Source organism: Euphorbia lathyris, chromosome 5 (assembly GCF_963576675.1).
Source record: "Euphorbia lathyris chromosome 5, ddEupLath1.1, whole genome shotgun sequence".
In the NCBI taxonomy this organism is placed as follows: Eukaryota; Viridiplantae; Streptophyta; class Magnoliopsida; order Malpighiales; family Euphorbiaceae; genus Euphorbia; species Euphorbia lathyris.
In genome coordinates this window covers 18960398-18983021 of record NC_088914.1, presented here as the reverse complement: position 1 = coordinate 18983021, position 22624 = coordinate 18960398, and the positions used below count along the sequence as shown (strand labels likewise).

The following is a 22624-nucleotide window of genomic DNA, read 5'->3' as shown; positions in this document are numbered from 1 at the left end:
ATTATATAAGAAAATAAAAAGGAAACAAAAATAATAATAATAAAAAAATAAAGATTTGGTAGGTCTCGGCGAGACCTATAGAGGTCTCGACGAGACCTATAGAGGTCTCGACGAGACCTATCCCTTGAATTAATTTTCAAGGCTTCGTTCGTCTCATCCGGTTTCCCCGAAGCGCACCGAACCGCAACCAAAGCTGACCCACGAAACTTAACCCTTCCTCACACCTATGACCACCCTTAAATCTCTCCCTAACCTTGATTTAGCTAAATGATGTGGCATGTTAGTTGGTGGAAGTTGGAAGAGGTTGAGGGAAGTTAGGAATTGGTTGATGGAAGTTTAATTGGTTGATGAGGTGTCATTTTGTAGTGAAATTCTGAGAGAAATATAAGGAAAGTGGGGTGAAAAAATGACACTAATTGCCCTTCCAAAAAACTATAAATAGACCCTCTCACTCTCATAAAAAAACACTCACTCAACACAACACAAATCCCTCTCAAAGCTCCAATGCTTAATTCCTAGTTTTTGTTCTTTGTTCTTCAAGTTCTTAGTTCTTCTTTCCTTTTTCTAGCTCTTTTAGTGTGCTTTAGCTTTAATTCAAGCCTCTTTTCAAGTTTTTCAATTCAATTTAGCATTCCTAAGCCTTTAGTTTACTCAATTCCTTAGCTATAATTAGTTTGCAAGTTAATTTTTCCAGATTCGTCCAAGTATTTTCAAAGCCCGATTTCGTCCATTTAAATTCATTTTTTGCTTTCGATCTCTTCAACAAAGTTGTTCCTGACGTCTTGAATTTCAATCTAGTATATTTATTTTCCCAATTCCGTGCTCAGAAACTATAGTTACAAGCCAATCTTTATAGCCCAAATTCGTTTAGCTAGTCTGTTCCCAGAATTTTCCAGATTCGTCCAGTTGTTTTCAAAACTCAATTTCGTCCATTTAGAGTCTGTTTTAGCCTTCGATCCCTTATAGAAGTTTGTTCCTGACCTCCTGAAGTTAAATTTAGCTTATTTACTCGTCCAATTCCGTGTCCTTAACCACTCAAACGAGCCCACCGAAGTCAAAGGTTAAATCTGCCCCATTTGCCTACCATACGTTTTGACATTGCCAAGATCATATACCATACGGGCCCAACCGACCGCAGCCCTCCGAGAACTTCAAGCCGACATCAAAGTTCAACGTCCAGCCGAGATAGCTATTGTGGCTCCGAGTCTGTTGTTGAATTTCAATTTTATTTTAATTGCATTTCAATTCCTTGTATTGATTTGTTTTTTCCAATTCAATTGATTGTCTATATGTTTAGTATAGAAATTTTTCAATTGTAATTCATTCTCAATTTCATGTTTTTTGAACATATGTATTCAAACCTTGATCAAATCAATAAAATACCAATTTTTTTACTAAATCCCGTGTCAATTTCGCACTTTTAATTTCTTTATTTTACCCGTCTTCAATTTATACGCTTAGCTTAAATAAAAATAATTAATCTAGCAAAGTTTTTATAACGGCGCTAAAGACCCAAGAGGGACTTTTTCAATCCTTGCGTCCCTCGCCAATCGTTTCGATTAGAATTCATATTTTTAGCGCACAATTTCATAAACTTAACCGTCTTTCATAATTGAGAAATAATTTCTCTGGCACGCCCGCACCCTAACCATTCGTGACAAGGTTGAAATTAGCATATTTCGAAAATATCGCTAACACAAGGTGTACACCTTTACCCTATTTCACACTTTGGTGTACAACTTTCATTTTTGCACACAAAACTCTACCATTTTATGAAGATTGTACACCAAAGTGTGAAAAATAATAAATGTTGTACACCTCGTGTGTAATTTATCCCAAAAAGAAATGATAGAACACCATAACACATGATTTCATACTAGGGCTGGGCGCGGATCTTGGAGATACTGGACTGGACCGAATATCCGAGAAAAAAACTCCGAAATTGGACCGAACCGTTGACTTTTTTTGGAGAACCGAATTGGATTGGACCGTTGACTTTTTGTCAAAAAACTGGACCGAAATTTATCCAGAACCGGACCGATAACCGAATTGGATTGGATTGGACCGAACTGGATTGAAATAACCGAAAGTTTAGCAATAATAAATTTATATTTCATACATTAACTTTATTTACACTCTATATATATTTTTTTAATTTAATTTTAAATGATATTATTTGATATTATTATAAAATATATACTATATTTTATATATATATATATATATATATATATATATAAAAAGAGAAATATTATATAATATATAGTTATATATTTTTGTAAGGTTTGGTAAACTAATTACAATAATATAAATTTATAATTTATTAATAAGGTTAGTGAGTTATAACATTATTAAATAAAAATTATTAAAACGAAAAGTCGTAAAAATCATTATTAAACATTAGGGTTAATTACAAAAAGTACCATGTGGTTTGGATGCTTTGCGATGTGGTACTTGCGGTATTTTTTTTTTTTTTTGCAAACACAATCCTATGGTTGTAAAATTTTACATGTTTTTTTACTGTACCAAATTAGGCCGATAACGGCCTCAAAATGAAAATTTTCAAGAATTAAATTTGTTTGGTATCATATTTACTATGAAACCATATTCTTAATTTTTCAAAATCATCATTTTTGGAGATTTCTCTCTCTAAACATTATATTTCTCTCTCATAAAAAACAACACCTAAATGACCTCAAACCGAAAAGGTTGAAGAATTAAAGTTGTTTAAAATATCATTTAACTCTTGAAAATGTTCATTTCGAAGTCGTTATCGATCAAATTCTGACAAAGTGAACTCAAATGCAAAATTTTGCAAACCATAGGATTTTGTTTGCAAAAAAAAATACCACATGTACCACATCGCAAATCGGACAAACCACAGGGTACTTTTTTGTAATTAACCCTAAACATTATAACCCTTAGCTGTCACCGAATTGTACAACGAAAAGTCTCTCTGTTCTTTCTTTCTTCTTCCTTCTTCACCACCGCCCCTTCTCATATCCTTCTAATCAAATCCGCGATTGCTTTGGGATTTCGTTCTTCATTTGCTAGACGTCGGCTTCGGATTTCTATTGCTCTCTATTCTCCCTCTTCATGCAAACATCTCTCAATTGCTATTTCTCTGGGTGTTCTTCAAATCTTCTTCCTTTCTTGAAACATGTTTTTTTTTTTTTTACTTTTTTCCTTTTTTTTTTGGTCGATGCATGTGTTAAATCTGGACTTTTATGATTATTTTTGTGATACGTTTTGGTGATTTGTGATCTGAATTTCCTTTTTGTAGTTTCACAATATTTTAGCTTCTAGATCTGGTTTTTTTAGTTTATGTTATTTTTTAATTGATCAAAGTTTCGAGATTTTGATATTAGAGTCATGTATTGAAATTGAGATTTTGATTTATGTGGGATTTGCTATGATTTCAATATTGAGTGAGCAAGGGTTTAACTGATGTATAGAATCGTCCATACTCTGATATCAATAGCTCCTTAAATTCTATAAGAAGACCTGACCCGTATTCAGTGAGTTTATTTACAGCTTTACGGTGATTTTGTGTTTAATTTCCCTTTCAGTTTGTACCCAGTGATTAATTTAGTCAATTTAGCATAGAAATGATCATTTAAACTGCAAATCAGTATATATGATGAAAATCAAAGTATCTACAGAAATAAGATCTAAGTTAAAGGATTTTGATGTCATGAAATCTTTTTTATCTTTTAATTTTTGCATGAAAGTTTTTTTTTTTTGGTTTGGGGTTTGAAATGTCTATGCATATGGGATAAAAGCTGCTATAGGTGGTCCTTCATTGTTGTCTTATTGATTCATAAGTCATAAGAAGAAATACACAGGGAGATTCTTCCTTTGCTAACTCGCTTTTCTCCAAACTCAACAAGTGTTGATTCTAAGTTTATCTAAAGTTGTAAAATATGTTTTTGCAATTCTATAAGCTAACTGGCCAATGTTATAAGATATCCTGCTTTATCCAAAGTTGTAAAAGATGTTTTTTCAATTCAATGCTCAACTGTGGCTTCTGAATCTACGTTTAGCACAAGTGGTAGAACTTTGGATCAATTTAGGAGTTCTTTAACTCCTGCTACAGCTGCGGTTTTGATTTGTTGTTAAGATTGGTTGAAAACTTCAACTCAAGCTTTCAAGCATGAAGAAGAAGTTGAAGATCTTGAAGCTATTGAAGAAGGTAATATTTACTTAGCAATTATATTTCATAGTTTTATTTTAATTAAATGTTTATGAATACTAACTATATAAATGTTATTTAATTTTGTAGAAATTAGTTCTGATCCTGAAGTTGCATCGTCTCTTTTATCCATATTTCAATTGGATATCTAAGGTTTTTTAACTCAAACAAATGCACTTTGGTAAGCATATTTTTTTCCTTTTACTTTTTACTAGTGTGTTGATTAATTTTATTGAAGTAAAAGCTAATTAATTTGCTCGAGGTTGTTTTGCGTTTCGAGTAGATACCCCCTCTGGGCATATTTCCGAATTGAAAGACGTTATTTTTGCTATTCAAATTGCTTGGGAATAAGAATTCCACAAAATATGGGTGTTTCTGTGGTAAATTTGCTTAGGAAGCGCTCTCTAGTTGTTCCTTGGACACTACGACAGGATTGGATTGCTTGTCTTCGACATTGTTCTTCTATGGATTTAAATATTACCCATATATTTTGCGAATGAAATAGAACAACTTATGCATTGGCTAAATTTGGAGTCACAACAGATCATGTTGTTTGGTGGAATTCTACATCAGCTTTTTGCATAGATTTATTTCTGATGATATGTACTGTTTAGAACACTTTCGTTTCTCTTAATTTTTCTCATGTATTTTTTCCTCCTTTTAATAAAATTCGGGTCTGGGTTTTTCATTGGGTTTGTGGAAGTGCCAACCTAGTTGGTCTTTTTGCATTTCGATCTTAGCTTGTAACCCAGCCTTTACTTAAAAAAAAAATTAGCAGTGGTTGATTCACTAATATGGTAAATTTTATATGTTCAGATTGATGTTTGGCTTTTACTGATTTTCTTTTGGAAAACACGGAATTTGTTGTGTTAAGAAGCTTCAATTACAAATTGGGATGATGATTAGAGAGATTGTGGTCTGATCATATTTTGCTAATGAAGTGTTGTCTTTTTGAAATTAAAGGTTGTTTGTTTTTATCGATTTGTTATTTTGTAGATTTGTTATTTTATAACTTTGATTTTGTAGGTTATTTTAGCCTTGTTATCTACTGGAACTTTTAATGAATGTTGTTTACTTCCTTAAAAAAATATTATTTATTTCAAGTTATCTAAGATAATAAAATTCTATATTTTATTATCTTGTAAATTAAAATTTTAATTTATTTTTTAGAACTTAAAATATTAGATATTTATCCGAATCACCAAAAAATTATATTGGATTAGACCGGAACCGAATCTCTGAATCTCCGAACTGGACTGGACTGAAATTTTGGGACAATTCAATTCTGGAGATTTATTCTTTCAATCCAATCATGGAGATTTCCTTTTATTAATCTCCGAATTTCAATCTAATACTAGAGATTCATGAATCCCCGACTTAGCGACCATGCGATGGAAAAGATACAATCTCAACTTTTCCTCGTATGGGACTCACATCACAAAATTATGGTTTTTCTAATTTCATTTATCTGGTGGGACAAAATCTCCAAAAATCATTCGATAAAGATGCAAAATAACTTAAAATGCCAACAACTAACATATAGAAAGGAAAATTGAATTTAGATTGCAAAGAATGAAAAGTTGAGTAAAAAAATTGGTTAAATCATAATATATATACTAAGAGTATTTTGGAAATGTCTAATTTGATAAGAGGAAACGTAATAGGTCTAAATATGTAAACGAGTCTATCAATTGAGTGCCAGAGATTAATATAAGATATACTTGAGTTTTTAGTTCAATTGGTTCCATGATATGGTATCAGAGCCTCTAGGACCAAACAGTCAAAGGGTCCGAGTCCTAGCAACCTCATTAATTCGTGGAATTAAAAACACATGACAGGATGAAATGTGTTAGAGATTAATATAAAATATGCGATTGAGCCTTAACTATCAGCTTAAACTTTTAGTTCAATCGGTTCCATAGCATGATATCAGTTTGAACCGTTAGTAAGGAACTCAATACGTATTGAAAATGTGTATGAAATTTAAATATCAATGCTTAATCCTTAAAACCATTAAAAAAAAAAATTTGACTTAATCTAAAAATTAAATCCTTAAAATCATAGAAATTTAAGGGTTTAAATACGGATTTAGCCTTGGGATTCATAAAGTAAATTCGAAATTAGATCTATGATCACAAAATCAATTGTTTAGCCTAGGGGATCCATGTAACAATTGAATTTTGTCAATTGCAATATATATTTCACGAATAATTCAATAAATAACTCAAAATGCAGAGGATGCCTTAGATACTTCATCAAACAAAGAGAAAACAACAAAACAAAAAATCTACATAATATCTAACATCAGTACATACAATACAAACATGTTCTCCAGGAATTTTCACATGCACCTTAATGAGCAAGTGAATTTGCTCATTCACCTTTAGATATAGGCTTATTAAATCTAAGCCTCAGGATGCTTTGAATCTCCACCTTAGGATTCTAATAAACCTAGATCTAATGGTGAATGAGCAAATTCTACATGCTCATTAAGGTGCATGTGATCAGGACTGACATATTCTCTCTTTAAATTTTATTTCGGAAAAAGAAATGTCCGAGTGTAAAAGCAACCCATGGTTCTCTCTCTAGACTACCAAAACAAATAACCATTATCAAAATAGTACCAAATTGATTGTATTTTCTTCATAGATTCATATGCTATAATTTAATTTAATTCAATACAGACTAAAATAATTTTATGCATAATATTCCCTCCAAGTATTCATGATCACACTTCATGTGGGCAGGAAATCCACTCTGAAACGAGATAGACGAATTTTTTTATTATAATAATAATAAATCTCAAGAGTTTATATTTTATGAGCTAAAAATCAAAAAATCTCTCTACCAACAATCTAGTCTAGCCCTCCACATCAAGGATTGGTAATTACAAAAAGGGCCATAGTAGAAAGAAGTTTTCAGATGTCTTAATTGTGAGAAATTCTAATGAGGTCCGGGACCAACCGGTCCTCAACCACTCAGGAGATGACACATCATCCGTGGTGATGTCGTGTCGCCACCTGAACTAGTCCTTGACTATTGTAGAAATTTTCCAGCAAGCCGGACAAGACAATTACTGCAAATAGGAGTATTTTAGGAAGTTAATGTATTATTTATAGTTAACAGAGGAATTGTGTTTATCTCATGGGACGTCAAAAAGGTGAATTTGTGCCTATATTCGTGGGCCGGAGGAAGTAAGTTCAACAAAAATAATTTGTGCCCCTACACAAGAAGAGTTTCTAACTACTTGAATTCATGCCTAATGACTGAACCATAAGGACTGAGACCTGCCAGATGCAGGTGGCACGAAAACAGGAAGATTCAGAAGTTAATTTTGTAGTATAAAGCAATAACTTCCTCTTATCATTCAGTACGATATCACCAAAGTTCGGATCCGGAAACAAAGGATGTCATTCAACTATATAACCGCACGCAATAAGGAGAGAGAGCCATCTATTTCAGTTTCTTTTAGCAAGCAAACTTGATGAGTTGCATGCTAAAACATGACAATGAAGAGCATTCAACCAGAGTATTAAATAGTTCCGAATGTCGTGAATAGAGATGAATGTATTACCAAGTCAGAATCATTGTGGTCGGAATCGTGGTTGTAGATATACTGAAAATTTCTTTTCTACTATGCCATTTACATATATTAATGGATTGAAGAGCTGCAATCCGGTCCAAGCCACTACCTGCAAACGAAACAAGCACTTCAAACTACCAAGAGAATGAGACGGAGAGATTCATCTTCCGCGGATAACTACTCTTACAAATGAAGAAATCACCGAGCAAGAACAGGAAGAGGTAAATAATGACAGAAACAAAACATACCTAGCTATTTACAGAAGCATATACAAACTAATATATTTGTCGGATTATCGCCAGTATTGAGCCCAGCGATGAATAGTCTCAACCATTTGTGGAAATAATGCACTAACACTCTCATTAATAAGATCTTGGAAAAAGTGTATGGCAGCCTCATCGTCCAAATCTAACCGAAATTTCTCTTGAAGCTGCAAGCAACAAAAAGCTCAAATTATAATTGAAATTAGCGTTCAGAGCTGGAACAGATTGCAATTGTAAAGGAAGTTACTTTAAGAATGCTTTTTTCAGGATCTGAAGCTATGTCAGGAATGTTGGAACCCGCCATTAGATGGAAAAGATTCAGAATTAGGTTACTAGATTTTCGAAGGATGTTGTATGCTTCACAACAGTATGATTTGAACCTGGTATAATATTGGCTGCAGAAAAGAACAGCAGTAGGAAAGTAACATAATTTCTGTTATTAGCAATTTCAGATTCACGCCAACACAAACTAAAACAACAGCAAAGTGATTAAAATTTATCATTGTAGAAGATAGAAAATCACCTTTCGGCACCACCCATAGCCTCAACCATTTCCTTGCAGAGCTTCATTGGCGGTGGAAATGGTTTGGGGTCTCGGCCAAGAATAAAACCAAAGTCAACATGGAAAAGACCTCCATCATCCCTAAGAAGAAGGTTGTCAAGGTGCCTGTATATAAAAAAAGATTAGTGCCTTAAAATCTTACAACTCTATCTTCGAAACATTCAACATTTTGGAAGTAGAAATTTAGGATGCTAAAACAAATAATGAAAGTACTACTTTGAGTTCTAATTTGTACTCTGGTATGGAATGTTAGATCTGATGTCGCACTGACCATCAATAAGCCATAAACCGAAGCTATTCTTTTTATTTTCGTCACATTGAATCAAAGGTAAAGATTCACTTTCCATAAAACAAACATGGATAGGAGAGGAATATTGTTAAATGATATTTCTCTAGCATAAATTGTGAGAAATCACTAAATTAAGCATTTATTTTTTTCCCAATTTAATTTAATGCAAATCTGATCCATACAACATGTCTATACACCTAAAAGAAGAATAAAATTTTGCATAATTGAACTGTTCAGGAAAGATCTCTCAACAACCTGAGTTTTTCAAAGCACAATAATAGGATAAATTACACCCATGGCCACTCAAAGTTGCTGTTACTAGCACTATGGCCACTCAACTTCAAAACCTGACATAAAAAGTCAGTCATCTTCGCCCTTTACTAACATTATGGCCCCTTATGAAAGTAAACGGCCTCAAAATGGAAGAGTAGAACCACATTTACCATGGAACCACGTTTTTTATTTTCCAAGTCACCATTTCGGAGCTTTCCCTCTCTAATAACTTTCTCTCTCCTAACCAAACAAGATCTAAATGACTTGAAAACCAAAATGTTCAAGAATAGTTGCTTATACTATCTTTTTCATCACCTCTATAATGGAGGGTTACCTGCCATTAGAGTGGTCAAGGTTGAGTGCCTTTTATGTTAGTAAATGGCAAAATTGATAGACTTTTATGTCAGATTTTCAAGTTGAGTGGCCACAATGCTAGTAAGGGCACCATAGGTGTAATTTTTCCCTCAGTAATATAAATATCATGTTCAGTACCTATTATAAAAAAACCCAATATCAAGGTATAGAAGTTGCAAGTTTCAAGAACTAGTTATTCCTTATTCAACCCCACTCTTTCCTATAGCCTGCCTACAAAATGAAAAACATTAAGGGTACGTTTGGTATGTTGTAATGCAATGTAATGTAATCAAGATTGTAATGTGTCAGATATTAATATAAGATATATGATTGGGCCTTAACTATTAGCTCGAGCTTTTAGTTCAATCGGTTCCATGACATGGTATCAAAGCCTCTAGGACCAAATGGTCGAGGGTTCGAGTCCTGGCAACCTCATTAATGTGTGGAATTAAAAACACATGGCGGGATGGGCCTGTGTTGTGCACAACATTTGCGTGTGGGGGTGTGTCAGATATTAATATAAGATATATGACTATCAGCTCGAGCTTTTAGTTCAATCGGTTCCATGACATAATGTAATCAAATGTGTAATGTAATGGAATAATGATTTCATTACTTAGTTAAATGATACTTGGTTGACAAATTTTAATAAAATTATTTTTATCATTACAATATGTATGTTTATTTAGTTAAATGAAATTTTAATGTTTTTCTCGTTTTTTCTTTCGTTTTTCACATTCTTTCGTGTTTTTGTGTTTTTTCCGGGTTTTCCCGTTTTTCCGTTGTTTTCCTCGTTTTTACTTCCATTTTTTCTCGTTTTTCTTTTTTCGTGTATTCATGTTTTTTTCGCCTTTTTCCTTTTTTCCCTTGTTTTCCTCATACTTTTTCTTTTCCATTTTTTCTCACTTTTCATGTTTTTTCTCGTTTTCCTTTTTTCGTGTATTCATGTCTTTTTCCATTTTTCTGTTGTTTTCCTTATATTTGCTCTTTTCCAATTTTTTCTCATTTTTCGGGTTTTTTCTCGTTTTTCTTTTTTCGTGTTTTCATGTTTTTTTCCCGTTTTTCAATTTTCACATTTTTTCGGTTTTTATGTTTTCATGTTTTTTTTTCGTATTTCATCATTAGTACTAAAAAATAAGATTAATTGTAATGGAGATTCATGCATGTTTTGTTCGTAATGCCCATTACATGGATTTGCAAAGAAAAATTAAGTGATGTATTCATGATTCTATTATGACAAAAATGATATGACTAACCAAACATGGTAATGAGCCTCCATTGTAATGGGCATTCCATTACAACGTACCAAACGGTACCTAAGGGTTTAATTGGATGGAGGATTGGGAAAGGTTAATAAAGGTAGTATTAGGAAGGGAAAGGAATGATTTTGAGTAGGAAAGTAAGGGATTGACCTTACCATTGTTTGGGAGGAAGGTATGGGTTCACAAAGGTTTATACCCTTACTTTGTTTGGTTTGAAGGCTTCATAAGGGAATGATAAACAATAAATTACTGAAATGTCCATCTTATAAATAGGTTATCTAATTTTTTTTCTTTTGAGCATATTGGCAATAAAGAGATTGAATAAGAATTCTTAATCCTCCTAAACACTCCAATTTGGAGGGTTAAGAATTGGAAGGAAATTGGAGGATTTGTAACCCCTCATAAACCCTTCCATACCCTTACCCCACATAATTCGCCTTCTTCCAAACAAGGGTTATTATTAACCTTTACTAACCCTTCCTAGCCCTCCATCCAATCAAACCCTAAAGTGGTACCTATTCAAATCAATCTTCCCTATTTCCAACAGCCTTTTGGCGCATCAGAAGATTTCAAGTGATTATCCAAGTGGCAAGATTCATATCTCAACATTTTAGCATACATAACTAAATAAGTACCTGTCTCCAATGCCCAGTATGTATGTAATGACAGAGTAGCCAGCACAGCTTTTTATGAATGTTTCAAGGCAGGAGGCTGTAATCCCAAATGGCCCATGGTCATCAGGATGGAACTTCTGTAAATAGCTTGTGATGCTGCGGTGCTCAGAGAGAATCTGGATTTCAGAGATGCATCTTAGTAATATATCCCAAAATTATACATAATCGTTAATGCATCTGCATGACTAAATTCTAACAAATAATCCAAATTCAGGATCATGGATAAGAAATCAATAACATCAATAATTTAAGGTCATTGGATTCTCAAGAAGAACAAGGAAAGAAAGACAGAAACTAATCCATCCACAGAAAGAATGAGGCCCCGTTTTTTTGCCCTTCATTTCCCTAGTATGTTTTAAGATCAGGTGAGAATAGGGATCTTCTACATCTGCAAGAATTTCACATGAATTCTCATAACAGTATAGACCAATAGCCGAGTTACAGGTCAACTAGTCGTTTGAAATACAAAATGTATAGTTCAAATCCAACATGATTTCTCAAAAATTGACCTCCATTTTTATGGTATGAACATGGTTGAAAGTATTAAAACAACAAACTCAATATTAATATAAATTAACTTTTCTACATCATAGTTCCTCTACATTACACAAAGGGATTAACCTTTGGTTTTTAAATTCAATTATTTCTCATAAAAAGAAAAGATAATCGCATGCATGTACTGCAATGGATATGGAAGAAGCTCATCTGAGGAAATACAATACCTGAGCCAATGATCTTGATGGTATAAATTCAAGCATGCCTTCATCTGGTCCAGTAGCAAGCACTTTATATGGCGTTAGGTGCAGATCCAAGTTTTCCAACTTAAGCAGCCGATCCATAAGAGATACCATTTGAACAACCTACAAGACCAAATACATAAGCATATTATACAAGCAGCAAGCTGCCCCCTCCCTCCCCAATACTCAAGTGCTATTTATATAAGTTCACATCATGATTTGTGTGTATTTTGTTGGAGAACAAAAAGGTATAAAGAGAGCAATTTATGGAGTTAGTATTAAGAATTTACCAATTGGTCTTGCCGAATATCATCACCCTTCTTAAATATGATTTTGTACGTTCCACCATTTTGTGTTCGGAAAGTCAGACGCAGTGGATGCAATGCACTTTTGAATATTGAAGACTCTGATGGCACAATACCAGTAATTAGGACACCAGGAGCTAGTGGTGATCGTATTGGCTGAAAATGAAAGAGATCACGCTTAAATAAAACACATAAATATTTGACAGCCATATGCAATCTGAAAGATGACAGAATAAAATGTCAAAGAAGCTGCAGAAACTTAATAGACAGAGTGAGAGATGAAACCAAAATCCCAATTAACATATACCTCTTCAAAATAGGTAAGCTCACTAAGAAGACCGGATAGAAGTTGCCTGAGCTTTTCAATCTTTTTCTGAGTATTGCCTCGCACATTTCTTACATCTCTCATTATTGAGCATAATTGGGCTGTCAATTCGGTCTGACGCACCAAACTCTGCCACGACTTAAATCCATCTTCTTCTCCATTTGGACCAGCTGCCAACTGTGATGATGATAACAAGAAAATAAATAATCAAATATGTTATATCATCCCAAAAGTTTAATTTTCCATCAGCCAAGCCAGATAGTATTTCTGGAAATTTCAAAGTGAACTACAAATTCCTTCATCATCTGCTACTTTTACATTTTAAGCACCAATCTTTTCTTATCGGCCAAATGACAAAAATAATTCACGTCTTTGTAATTGTAGCTACACAATAATTGGTTTTGTGGTAACAATTTCAAGCATTGTAGCAAGGGAAAAACAAAAGGTATTTCTGTTAACCTCACCAGCTGTATTAACTGTCAACTTCTTTTTAGTTTTCGGGGTGCTAGTTATATGAAACATTAATTTCTTTAAAAATGTCAAAAACATGTATACTGATTTATCTTATAATGATTTAAATAAGTAAGAAAGAATATGATAAACCAAAAAGTTTTGATAAAAGCTAGGAACCACCACACTTCTAGGAGGTTAATGTACGAGTGTCGGACACTCCGACACTCTAGGGAAATGCACCCAACACTCCAAAATAACTGTCCCTTTTTTTTAAATATGGGGACAAGGCTTCTGAGTTAATTTAGTAGAATATAGGGATTTTCTTAATAATTTTACAAAAAAGAGGGGTTGATATATAAAATAAAATAAAACCCTAATATAAAAATAAAAGAAATCAAAATCAAAATCTAAACAAAAGGATAAAGCAGCCGCCTCTTTTTTGGTATTTTAAATAGTTTGAAGTATTCTCATTTTTTTTTAAATGTAGTTTGCCACACCTGCACCAGAACGAGTACCCGTGTCGGTGCTTCTAAGATAAAGGTAACAATTGAAAAAAAGAGCATTGAAGAGAAACAGAAGTTATTTATCTATTTATTAAATAATGAGGCCGCTATGTAGGCTTCACTTGTATTAATTTGTGCTCACTGAATTGGCCAAAAATGTCATCAATGTCTTAGATCAAGCAGAAGCTGATAAAACACAAGGAGCACATAAAATTGAATAAACATCTGGGTTTAAATATTTTTATCACAAGGTATTTCTACAATTCATACAAAAAGAGTCTAGCACCTCTTTTTTGTTTTACATATGGAGGAATATACATACATAACGTATCTTAAGCTAGGCCTATAATCGAGCCGAGCCGAGCTTTGGCCTGTTCAAGCTCGGCTCACTATAAAATTAACGAGCTCGAGCCGAGCGTTGGCTTGCTCAAGCTCGGCTCGGCTCAGCTCATTAGAAAATAAACGAGCTCGAGTTGAGCTTCGAGCTTGTTTCGAGCCCAAAATCCTCTTTGAACTTGGTTCATTAAAAAAATTATCTAACCATAAATTGTTTACGAGTAAATCATTAATTATATTTATGAAATTTGCTTGCAAATAGCTCTTTAATTATGTACATAAACAAGCGCACAAGCAAAGTTCATGAATAAATAAACAAGATGCTTACAAATAGTTCGTCTATTACTCATTTATTACGTTTGTGAACGAACTTATCTAATAGAAAATGGAATAATATTAAATTTAGATATTTATGAACTAACACAAAACTATATAGTTTTCTATAAAACTAAAATCTGTTCATAAATGTTCTAATCGAGCCTGCTCACGAGCTTTCGAGCGGAGCTTTGGCCTGTTCAAGCTCGGTTCGTTTACAAATCGAGCCGAGACGAGTCGAGCTTTTATCGAGCCGACCACCGAGCCACTCATGAGCGGCTCGGCTCATTTACAGCCCTATCTTAAGCGTACTTTCAGTAGCCTACTCATTGTTTCATATGTTACATAATCTATGAGTGGGAAAACCCGCAATATAGCATTCTCCGAGAGCTGTCAAAATCAAAGTGAATCTCATTCCGAAAAGTTATCATGAGTTGCATCTAATGGACAGGGAAAATAGTATCTATGATAGAATGAATGGCATCAATATTTTGGGAAAATAAACTGCAGAAATGAAAAATTAAAATATTAGAGATGCACACCTTCATCATATTTTCTTCCAGGATCTCGTAGGTACAATAAAATCTTCTAGCATATCCAGGATCATAAAGTTCTACAGCAACAAACCAACGAAGAAAGCTAGCCAACTCAATGTTACTTAGCGCTGTCAAAGATCCATTACAGTCTCAGATGAAGGACACAAAGTAGGTTATATGTAAGATTATATATGCAGAGTGCACATTTATGCACATAACAAAAAGCAAGCATAAAGTAAACAAACTGAACCGTAAGAAGCATTGCACATATACACATGCTCATGCACACATTAAATTAGCAATTGCCGTATAATACATACAGCGTTGGACAAGGAAATGAGAAAGGCGAGATTTATCAGAGCGCTCAAACCGAAGAGCTTGAACCAGTTGAAGTAAGTAACACTGAAGCTCTTCATCGTCAGCTCTCTCAAGAATGCTGACAGCATATGCACGAACCTGTTAAGTATCGTCCATTAAACAGTAAGGAGCATATGACGTGAATTCATGATAACTGAATCATTCACCTCTAAGAAAAATTTGTTGTCTAGAGTATTATGTGCAAACCAGCCTTTCATACTCTATAAAGAAAGACGGCGCGCAAAAAAATTCTGTTCTTTAAAGAAAATGAAAATTATCGTTTGGTTATTTTTAATGTTTAAAAGGCCATCATTAACTTCCTTTTATTAGAGTCTTAGGAAATATATTATGGGAGTTTTGAAATAATCTTCTCAAAGATATTTCCTCGAATCCCAACCCATTACTAGGAGTCTTGGGTGGATGAAAACTGCAGGACATCAAGTCAAAATCTTATTGCCACCTACCTCTTCACTTTCAAAAACAGGTGACAGAAGTTCCAATGCATCACAAACATCAATCATTTCCCACCTCCCCATCATTTCTAATGCCTGTTTCGCTTCCTGCAAAAGCATCAGGGCAACAATCTTCATAAATGAGCTAGTTCTCTAGCACCAAAAAAAGGACAAAATAATACAGCATGCAAAGTAGGTTGTTAGTTCCCCATTATTAAAATCGGGAATGCTGTATTAATCAACGCATCTAAACTAGACCAGCTACTGAAATAAACTAGCACATAATCTTGATAATTTTCCAATACTGCATGGTTTTCTTTAAGTTGGGTTCTAAAAAATCATATGGGTTCTAAAACTTCATAGAAGACGAAATGTAAAGAGACAAGAAATTTAAGAAAAGAAGAGAAGATGAAAAGCATGCTTCAACTATTTTAGCCTGCATAATAAGTTACAATGAGCCACAACAAAAAGCCGTTCCCCCAAGCATGAGTCACTGCTTTGTAAGAGTTGGGTATCATGCATAGTCTTTCCCCAACCTTTTTTTTTTTTTTTGTAGAAAGATTCTTTCCAAAAGTTAAACTTGTCATTTCTGGGCACAAAGAAACTGCCTTCTTATCGTTTCAAGGCTCGTCCTCACTAAGAATAGCTACACAAGAAGCTGATAAAATAATGCTAACCTGAACATCGCTCCATTCAACACACCGCAGAAACTTTGTGAGAGCTCTCTTCTCAGACATTAGTGAGAAACGGAATTTCCACAGGAGCTGTCTCTCATCTCCATTCAAAGTCCTTGTTGGTGGGTATTTTAGAATTCGTTGTATAGACCTTATAAAAAAATATACAAGTTAACCACATTCCTGAGACTCGTGAAAAACCTGCTCAAAAAACAAAACAATGATAATAAAAAAAGCATAGCTTAGAGAAAATATATTATAAATGACTTAATAAGTCCCTGATGACACATCAAGACCAAGAGGAGATTAATGAGTCATCATTATCTCACAGTTATATGATAAAAGACCAAGAAGATATATTGCCCCAAAACCTCATATCAGAAACTTCCACAACTTCAGCAAACTAAGTAAGGTGCTTTTAACAAAAAGGTGAGACAACTAATATGCTAACAGGAGAGACACCACAAAAGTAAGACTAACTTCATAAGAGAGATTTAAGTAATTCAGTTCCATCTTTTAAGATAGGATGAAGCTTACTTTCGCTCATTGTTACTTGGCTTCAGATCCCTGTCAATAATACCACGGGTTAAACTCCTAGCCAACTTCAGTTGCTTGTGCTCTGAGGGATTTGGTCTTCCCAGTTCTGGGTCCCAAACAATAACAAGCTCATTTGTCGAAGCTATAGGAGATGGTAATAAGAAATTTGCTCCTGATTCCTATATGTTTGAACGAGAAAGTTCATAATCATGCCAATGTTCCAACCAAAATCATGAGATATCATTATTGCAACTGCTATGGGTATGTTGCCATCAACATAATTTCAAAACAATTTACGAGGTCAACATGATGCAATAATTAGAAATTGATCATGAATAAAATTGAATGGTCGGATTATACAATAAATGAACATAAACTGCAATTAGATTGTTTAAATTTTCCTTAAATAATTTTGTGGCCTATTTGAACTGAAACGACTTCAACATTATTATCATGCTCACCTGATAACTCAATTTTACATGCTAATGGCATGACAACCGAGATATAGAATACCATTATAGCCACCTATATGCATGCATATATAGATATTTCATGTAGCAACTTCCATAGAAAAAAAATGCAGCTGTCATTTTCTCGAAACAGAAAGCAATTAATACATAGTCATATACGTATTTCAGGAGGGTTTATTCCATCTACTGGTTTCTGCCAATGTAACAGATTCAGGGGCTTACATGTGTAGTTTTATTCACTAGGATGGTCACACTTTGTCACGACTATTAATGGTTTGAAAGGGAGAGTTAATCAGGTTCTAAGTATTAGTTTTTATAATTCTGTTTGCTTCCTTCTAGTTATTTCGGTTATTTCCTTAAAGGGTCCTATGAGCTAAAGTAGCTAGTTGTTATGAGTTTGTTAGGATTTTGGATTGTAGTGCCAGCTGTCGTATATCACAGCTGTACCAACTGTTCTGGCCTTCTCTTCTATAAGAGGTCACGCATTGTACTAACAATTCACCCAAGAATTAATGAAGTCACTTTTATCTTTTCTCTCCTAAATTCTTCTCTTTTCTATTCTTCCTAATCTCTGTTCCTTCCTTCTTCCTCTAATTCTCTACTTCTTTCCTTCTTTTTATTCCGAAATTCTCTCATCAGAACTCAGGTTCTGACACACTTGCGGTAAGATTTTTGATACAGGCAATTAAGTACTGTTTTGTAGTAATTACAACTTGAGGAATTAAAAACAATACACTAACATATATTTCCATAACTCATGGTGAAAGTAAGGCTGGCAAAAAAAAAAGACATAATAAAGTTCAACATAAGAATTTGACTTCTGAATTAACATAGTAACAGGGTATTTCTAGCCATCATCAACAAGACGCCCTAACATCATATGACCATTCACCATGATAAAATGAATTTTAATAACACTGATATCATTCTTTGACAGATTATAACAGTTGACAAAAGTTAAAAAACATATAACAATAAAATTGAGATTCTAGAATGTTTAAATACTATTCTGGTGCTAGAGGATACTCAAACCGAGTAAAAGTGTCAGCCAAAAATTAATCTAATGGAAATACCTGAAAAACAACTCGATGTTCAAAACCACAGAAATCAACCACCAAGTATAAGTGAGAACATCCATTTTTTGAGCTCTCACGTTCTTTTATTTTATCCATAGCCTTGAAAGTTAGACGGTCAAGCCAATCAACGCACTGAATCTGACCCCTCTCATATTTATTCACAAGCTTCTCTAAGCGCTCCAACTCTCCACGCTCATGCCTGGGGACCTATCATCAGAGAAATGTTATTAAAAGAAGTAAAATTTGAGAATATACCTCATATCTTATAAAACACACAGATATAAGTTGGAACCTTTCCAGGAGTAGTTGTTGGAAATGATCCATCTGCTTCTTTTCCTAACCAAAGTCTAAGCTTCTGCTTGCCAGTTTTGAGTTGCATCTTGCTGTTAAAAAGAAGAATGGTAGCCCCACCAACCAATCCCTCATTCTTCCCACGTGAAACATCCCAAACCTAAATTTCCAAGCAGACAGACAATTAGTGAAAGCCAACATTTTAAGCATGTGAATAAAATGGCCAGCCTGTAAATTATACACACGGAAAACAGAAGTATACTGTGCAAAAGTTTTAGTTTCTAAAGGAATATAAACTGAAGGTGAACTCTGAACTCAGCAAATCAGCAGGCAAATAGAAGTTCAAGGGACTATTAGTTAACACCATAATGTATGTTAAAATAAATCTCATGATAACAACAGGAAGTTACTTCAGTAATGGCTAAACAAGGTAGAACAGTTCTTCTGCATTTTATTTGTATTTGTTGAAACACCAATATCATATAATTTAGTAAAGTAATGGTTCCTTAGACAACTACAGTGTTCTAACCAGCAGATTAACTTGTAGCTTTCCCTGTAATTTTTCTTCAGGTAAAAATATTCATGTTGATAACAAATAAGTTAAGCAAAGACCCAAACATATAAATATACCAGACAAAATAAAGCTCATATAATAAAAATAGACAAAATTCAAGGGCATCATGGTTCGTTTAGAAGCCAAAGCCATATAATGGAAAAGTTGCATGGGCAAATTTAGTCTTTTTTAGGAGATATTGCTATATAATTAGTTTGCCAATATTTTGGTTGTTTCATTCACTACAACGCAAAATGCACATAAAGGTAAGGAAGAATGCAATTGCTTTACTTCACAAAAGTGGCATTCAACCCCTTCTTCTCAAGAGAGAAACCAGAAAATTGAAGATCTCCAGCTACTAGTAGTCGTATCCGATAGTTAAGGGATCCCTTGTCTACGATTCTAAAGTTTATTAGGTGTTCTCAAAACAAGACATGGAGTTATTAAACAAAAACTTACAAGTTACAACACATGCATGGCCTCCACCCAAAACCCAACCCGACCCAGATCTTATACAATAACAAACTTGCATATCAAAAGACTACTTTACCTCTAACATCAGAAGTACACACAAAGCTTGAGCAAGTAAAATTGCAAACTTACTGTTACAGCAAGCTGAGAGTGTGCAGTTAAGTCTCGATATTTAGTACTTAATGTAATCAGCTCATTCCAACAATACGATGGACCATTCGACTCCAGCCTAATAAATCAGAAGAACTTTTCAAATCCAAAAACGAAAGGAAGGAAACCGGACAGGGAAAAAGAAAGGGGCAATAAGTTCAAGTTCACCTCGTTTTCATGGGAAGGCCGAATGGAGCGCCATCAATATACAATGCACACTCGACATAAAGCTCCGGTCTTCTTTCCTCGGTTGAAGAATCAATTCCTGCATAATAAATAAAACCCAAAAAACGATAAACTCACTCAATTAAGCTAATGTGAGATGGTTTAATTGGAACGGAAAATTAAAAAGACTGACCTGAGTAAGGTGATTTAGTCGCAGGCAACGATCCTTCTAATCTCTCAACGCGAAAGGTAACGGGGAGATTGATATCGCAGGACAGGAAGAAGCGAAACTCGTTTCCACTCATGATTTGATCTTCCTCTCTTATGCACCTTATAATTAATGCAGTTTCATGAATTACAGAGTTTCGTTTTCGAACTGGGGAATTTTGAATGGCAGTTTAAGAGCTGAGTGCGAAAACTAGAGCTGGCGTAGAAGAAACTGAAATCCAAGAAGAAGAAGAAGAAGAGAGAGAAAGGCAGGCGGATTCTGTACCGGAGTACCACGTAAGCTGGCCACAAGAGGTGGGCCCTAAGGTCAACGGCTTCGTTAAAACACTAATAAAAGAAAAAAATATTTGAAAATAATGTGAAACTAACAAAATTATTAATATATTTTAACAACTATGAATTATAAATTTAAGATATATTTTTTAAGGGAAAATTACAAAACTGGATCAAATGGGAGGCTCATTTACATATTAAACCCATTTACTAATTCTACTACATATCTAGACTGATTTTGTGTGACTTTTCAAAAATACCCATGACCTTCCCACTTCCACCACTTGCGAATCGCCGCTCCCTCTATCTCCTTGGTTATGCGAAAAGTTGCTCCAGCATTAATGATTTCAAGACTTTTGATCTTCCTTTCTTCCTTTAAATTACACGAAATCTGCACCATTTAGTCAAAATCATAATGAATTTCTCTTTTTCATCTCTTCATCTCTTGATTCTGCAACTTCCCAACCCTAGAAAACGAGTAAATGGTTTTTCATCTTCCTGTTCGTTGCTTGGTTTCTTTCTTCTTGTTACCATCAAAGAAATGGTTTTTCTACGTTATTTCCTTCGTTCTTCCCATGTTATCATATTGTTATTGTCGCTTTTGGGGGTGAAAGGGGCGAAAAATGTAAGTATCTGTTTTTTTTCTGCGTTTTTTCATGAATTCACTTCGCAATCGATGGTTTCGCTAAGCTTTGCGAAGAGAACGAGCCTGGAAAGTGATGATCTACTTCGTGAATTGATGATTTCGCGAAGTTCTGCAAAGAGAAAGAGTCTGAAACGTATGGATCTACCTCGCGAATCGATTAGCTCGCGAAGTCTGCGAATAGATCCTCACGTTTCAGACCTCGCAGACTTCGCGAATGCATCGATATGCGAAGTAGAATCACCTCTTCCCCTGCACATTTACATTCGCATGCTTCGCTAATTGTCATTTCGCGAAGCCAAAATCGTCCTTTTTCATAACTAACACGTTTAATTTTTTCTGTAGATGGTTGAATACGTAACATCCCTTTCTGGAAGGCGGCGTACTGGGCTGCAGGGGAGATGATTTTCCTTCCTGTATAGGGATGAACTTCCCCAAGATTGACACATTCACTCCTGAAATGATTCGTTAGGAGAGGTTGTGTTAATCTCGGGGTGCACCATGGGACACGTCCATCCCATGGTGCCAATCTTCAAAGTGGACCTAACTTAATCCGGTGCCAAGATTACTCATTCGTTTCAAAATTGGTACCGGATTAGTTAGTTTCACTTTAAAATGATTGGTTAGTAGAGTTCATTGTGGCAATCTTGTTGTAAATTTTGATAATGTTATGATTTGAATGTTGTTATTGTGGCAATTTTGTTGTAAATTTTGATAATGTTATGATTTTAATGTTCGAATCCGTTGTTGTTTGCCAATTTTTGTTATATACCACTTCGCGTATTAGCTTCAAATCATATCCAGCATTCGCATATGCGAACTAAATTCATCAAGCAAAACAAACTTCAGCTTCGCAGGCTTCGCATATGCGAACTAAATTCATTAAGTAAATTAAAACATTAACTTCGCAGGCTTCGCATATGGGTGAACATGCGAAGTCAGACGGGATGGGGCGAGCTCCGCGTAAATATTGAGGGTATTTTTGAAAAGTCACACAAAATCAGTCTAGATATGTAGTAGAATTAGTAAATGGGTTTAATATGTAAATGGGCCTCCTATTTGACCCAGTTTTGTAATTTTCCCATTTTTTAATTTATCAAAAAAATATTTTTTAAGATTTAAAATTTATAAATTGAGATTTAAATTTATAAATTAGGACATAAAATTATATTTTATTTGTGATATATAGAAAATAATGACATATTAAAATTTAGATTTTATAATATGATTTAATTGTAACTTTATAATCAGATATAATTTCAGATAAATAATCTAAAAAATGTAAATTTTATTGTACAAGTGAATTGTTTTTTTTTCCTTTA

At 34.2% G+C, this 22624-nt stretch overlaps 1 protein-coding gene across 2 annotated transcripts; it reads right to left on the bottom strand.

Moving 5' to 3' along the window:
- Positions 1-6467: 6467 nt before the first annotated feature.
- On the bottom strand, positions 6468-20657 carry LOC136229764 (phosphatidylinositol 3-kinase, root isoform). Of its 2 annotated transcripts, none has more exons than XM_066018659.1 (19): positions 20352-20657; positions 20162-20258; positions 19976-20072; positions 18821-18979; positions 18526-18735; positions 16983-17161; positions 16449-16596; positions 15784-15879; positions 15283-15418; positions 14969-15090; positions 12802-12996; positions 12480-12650; positions 12175-12312; positions 11414-11568; positions 8562-8705; positions 8286-8433; positions 8024-8205; positions 7767-7884; positions 6468-6949 (listed from the first exon to the last, which is right to left on the bottom strand). In XM_066018659.1, the coding sequence occupies exons 1-17, from the start codon at positions 20461-20463 to the stop codon at positions 8068-8070; spliced, it is 2445 nt and encodes an 814-aa protein (XP_065874731.1). In that variant the 5' UTR covers positions 20464-20657; the 3' UTR covers positions 6468-6949; positions 7767-7884; positions 8024-8067. The 2 variants fall into 2 exon arrangements, with proteins under 2 accessions (XP_065874731.1, XP_065874732.1); XM_066018660.1 differs by lacking the exon at positions 6468-6949 and adding an exon at positions 6954-7268.
- Between the last annotated feature and the right edge of the window lie 1967 nt (positions 20658-22624).

What these genes read in the sequence shown, in the direction of transcription:
- LOC136229764 (XM_066018659.1), bottom strand. Translation starts at nt 20,463, where the DNA reads ATGAGTGGAAACGAGTTTCGCTTCTTCCTGTCCTGCGATATCAATCTC. An exon ending in GGCCTTCCCATGAAAACGAG is followed by an intron (nt 20,073 to 20,161) that starts GTGAACTTGAAC and finishes CTGATTTATTAG; the next exon opens with GCTGGAGTCGAATGGTCCAT. An exon ending in ACTCTCAGCTTGCTGTAACA is followed by an intron (nt 18,980 to 19,975) that starts GTAAGTTTGCAA and finishes TTGGAAATTTAG; the next exon opens with GTTTGGGATGTTTCACGTGG.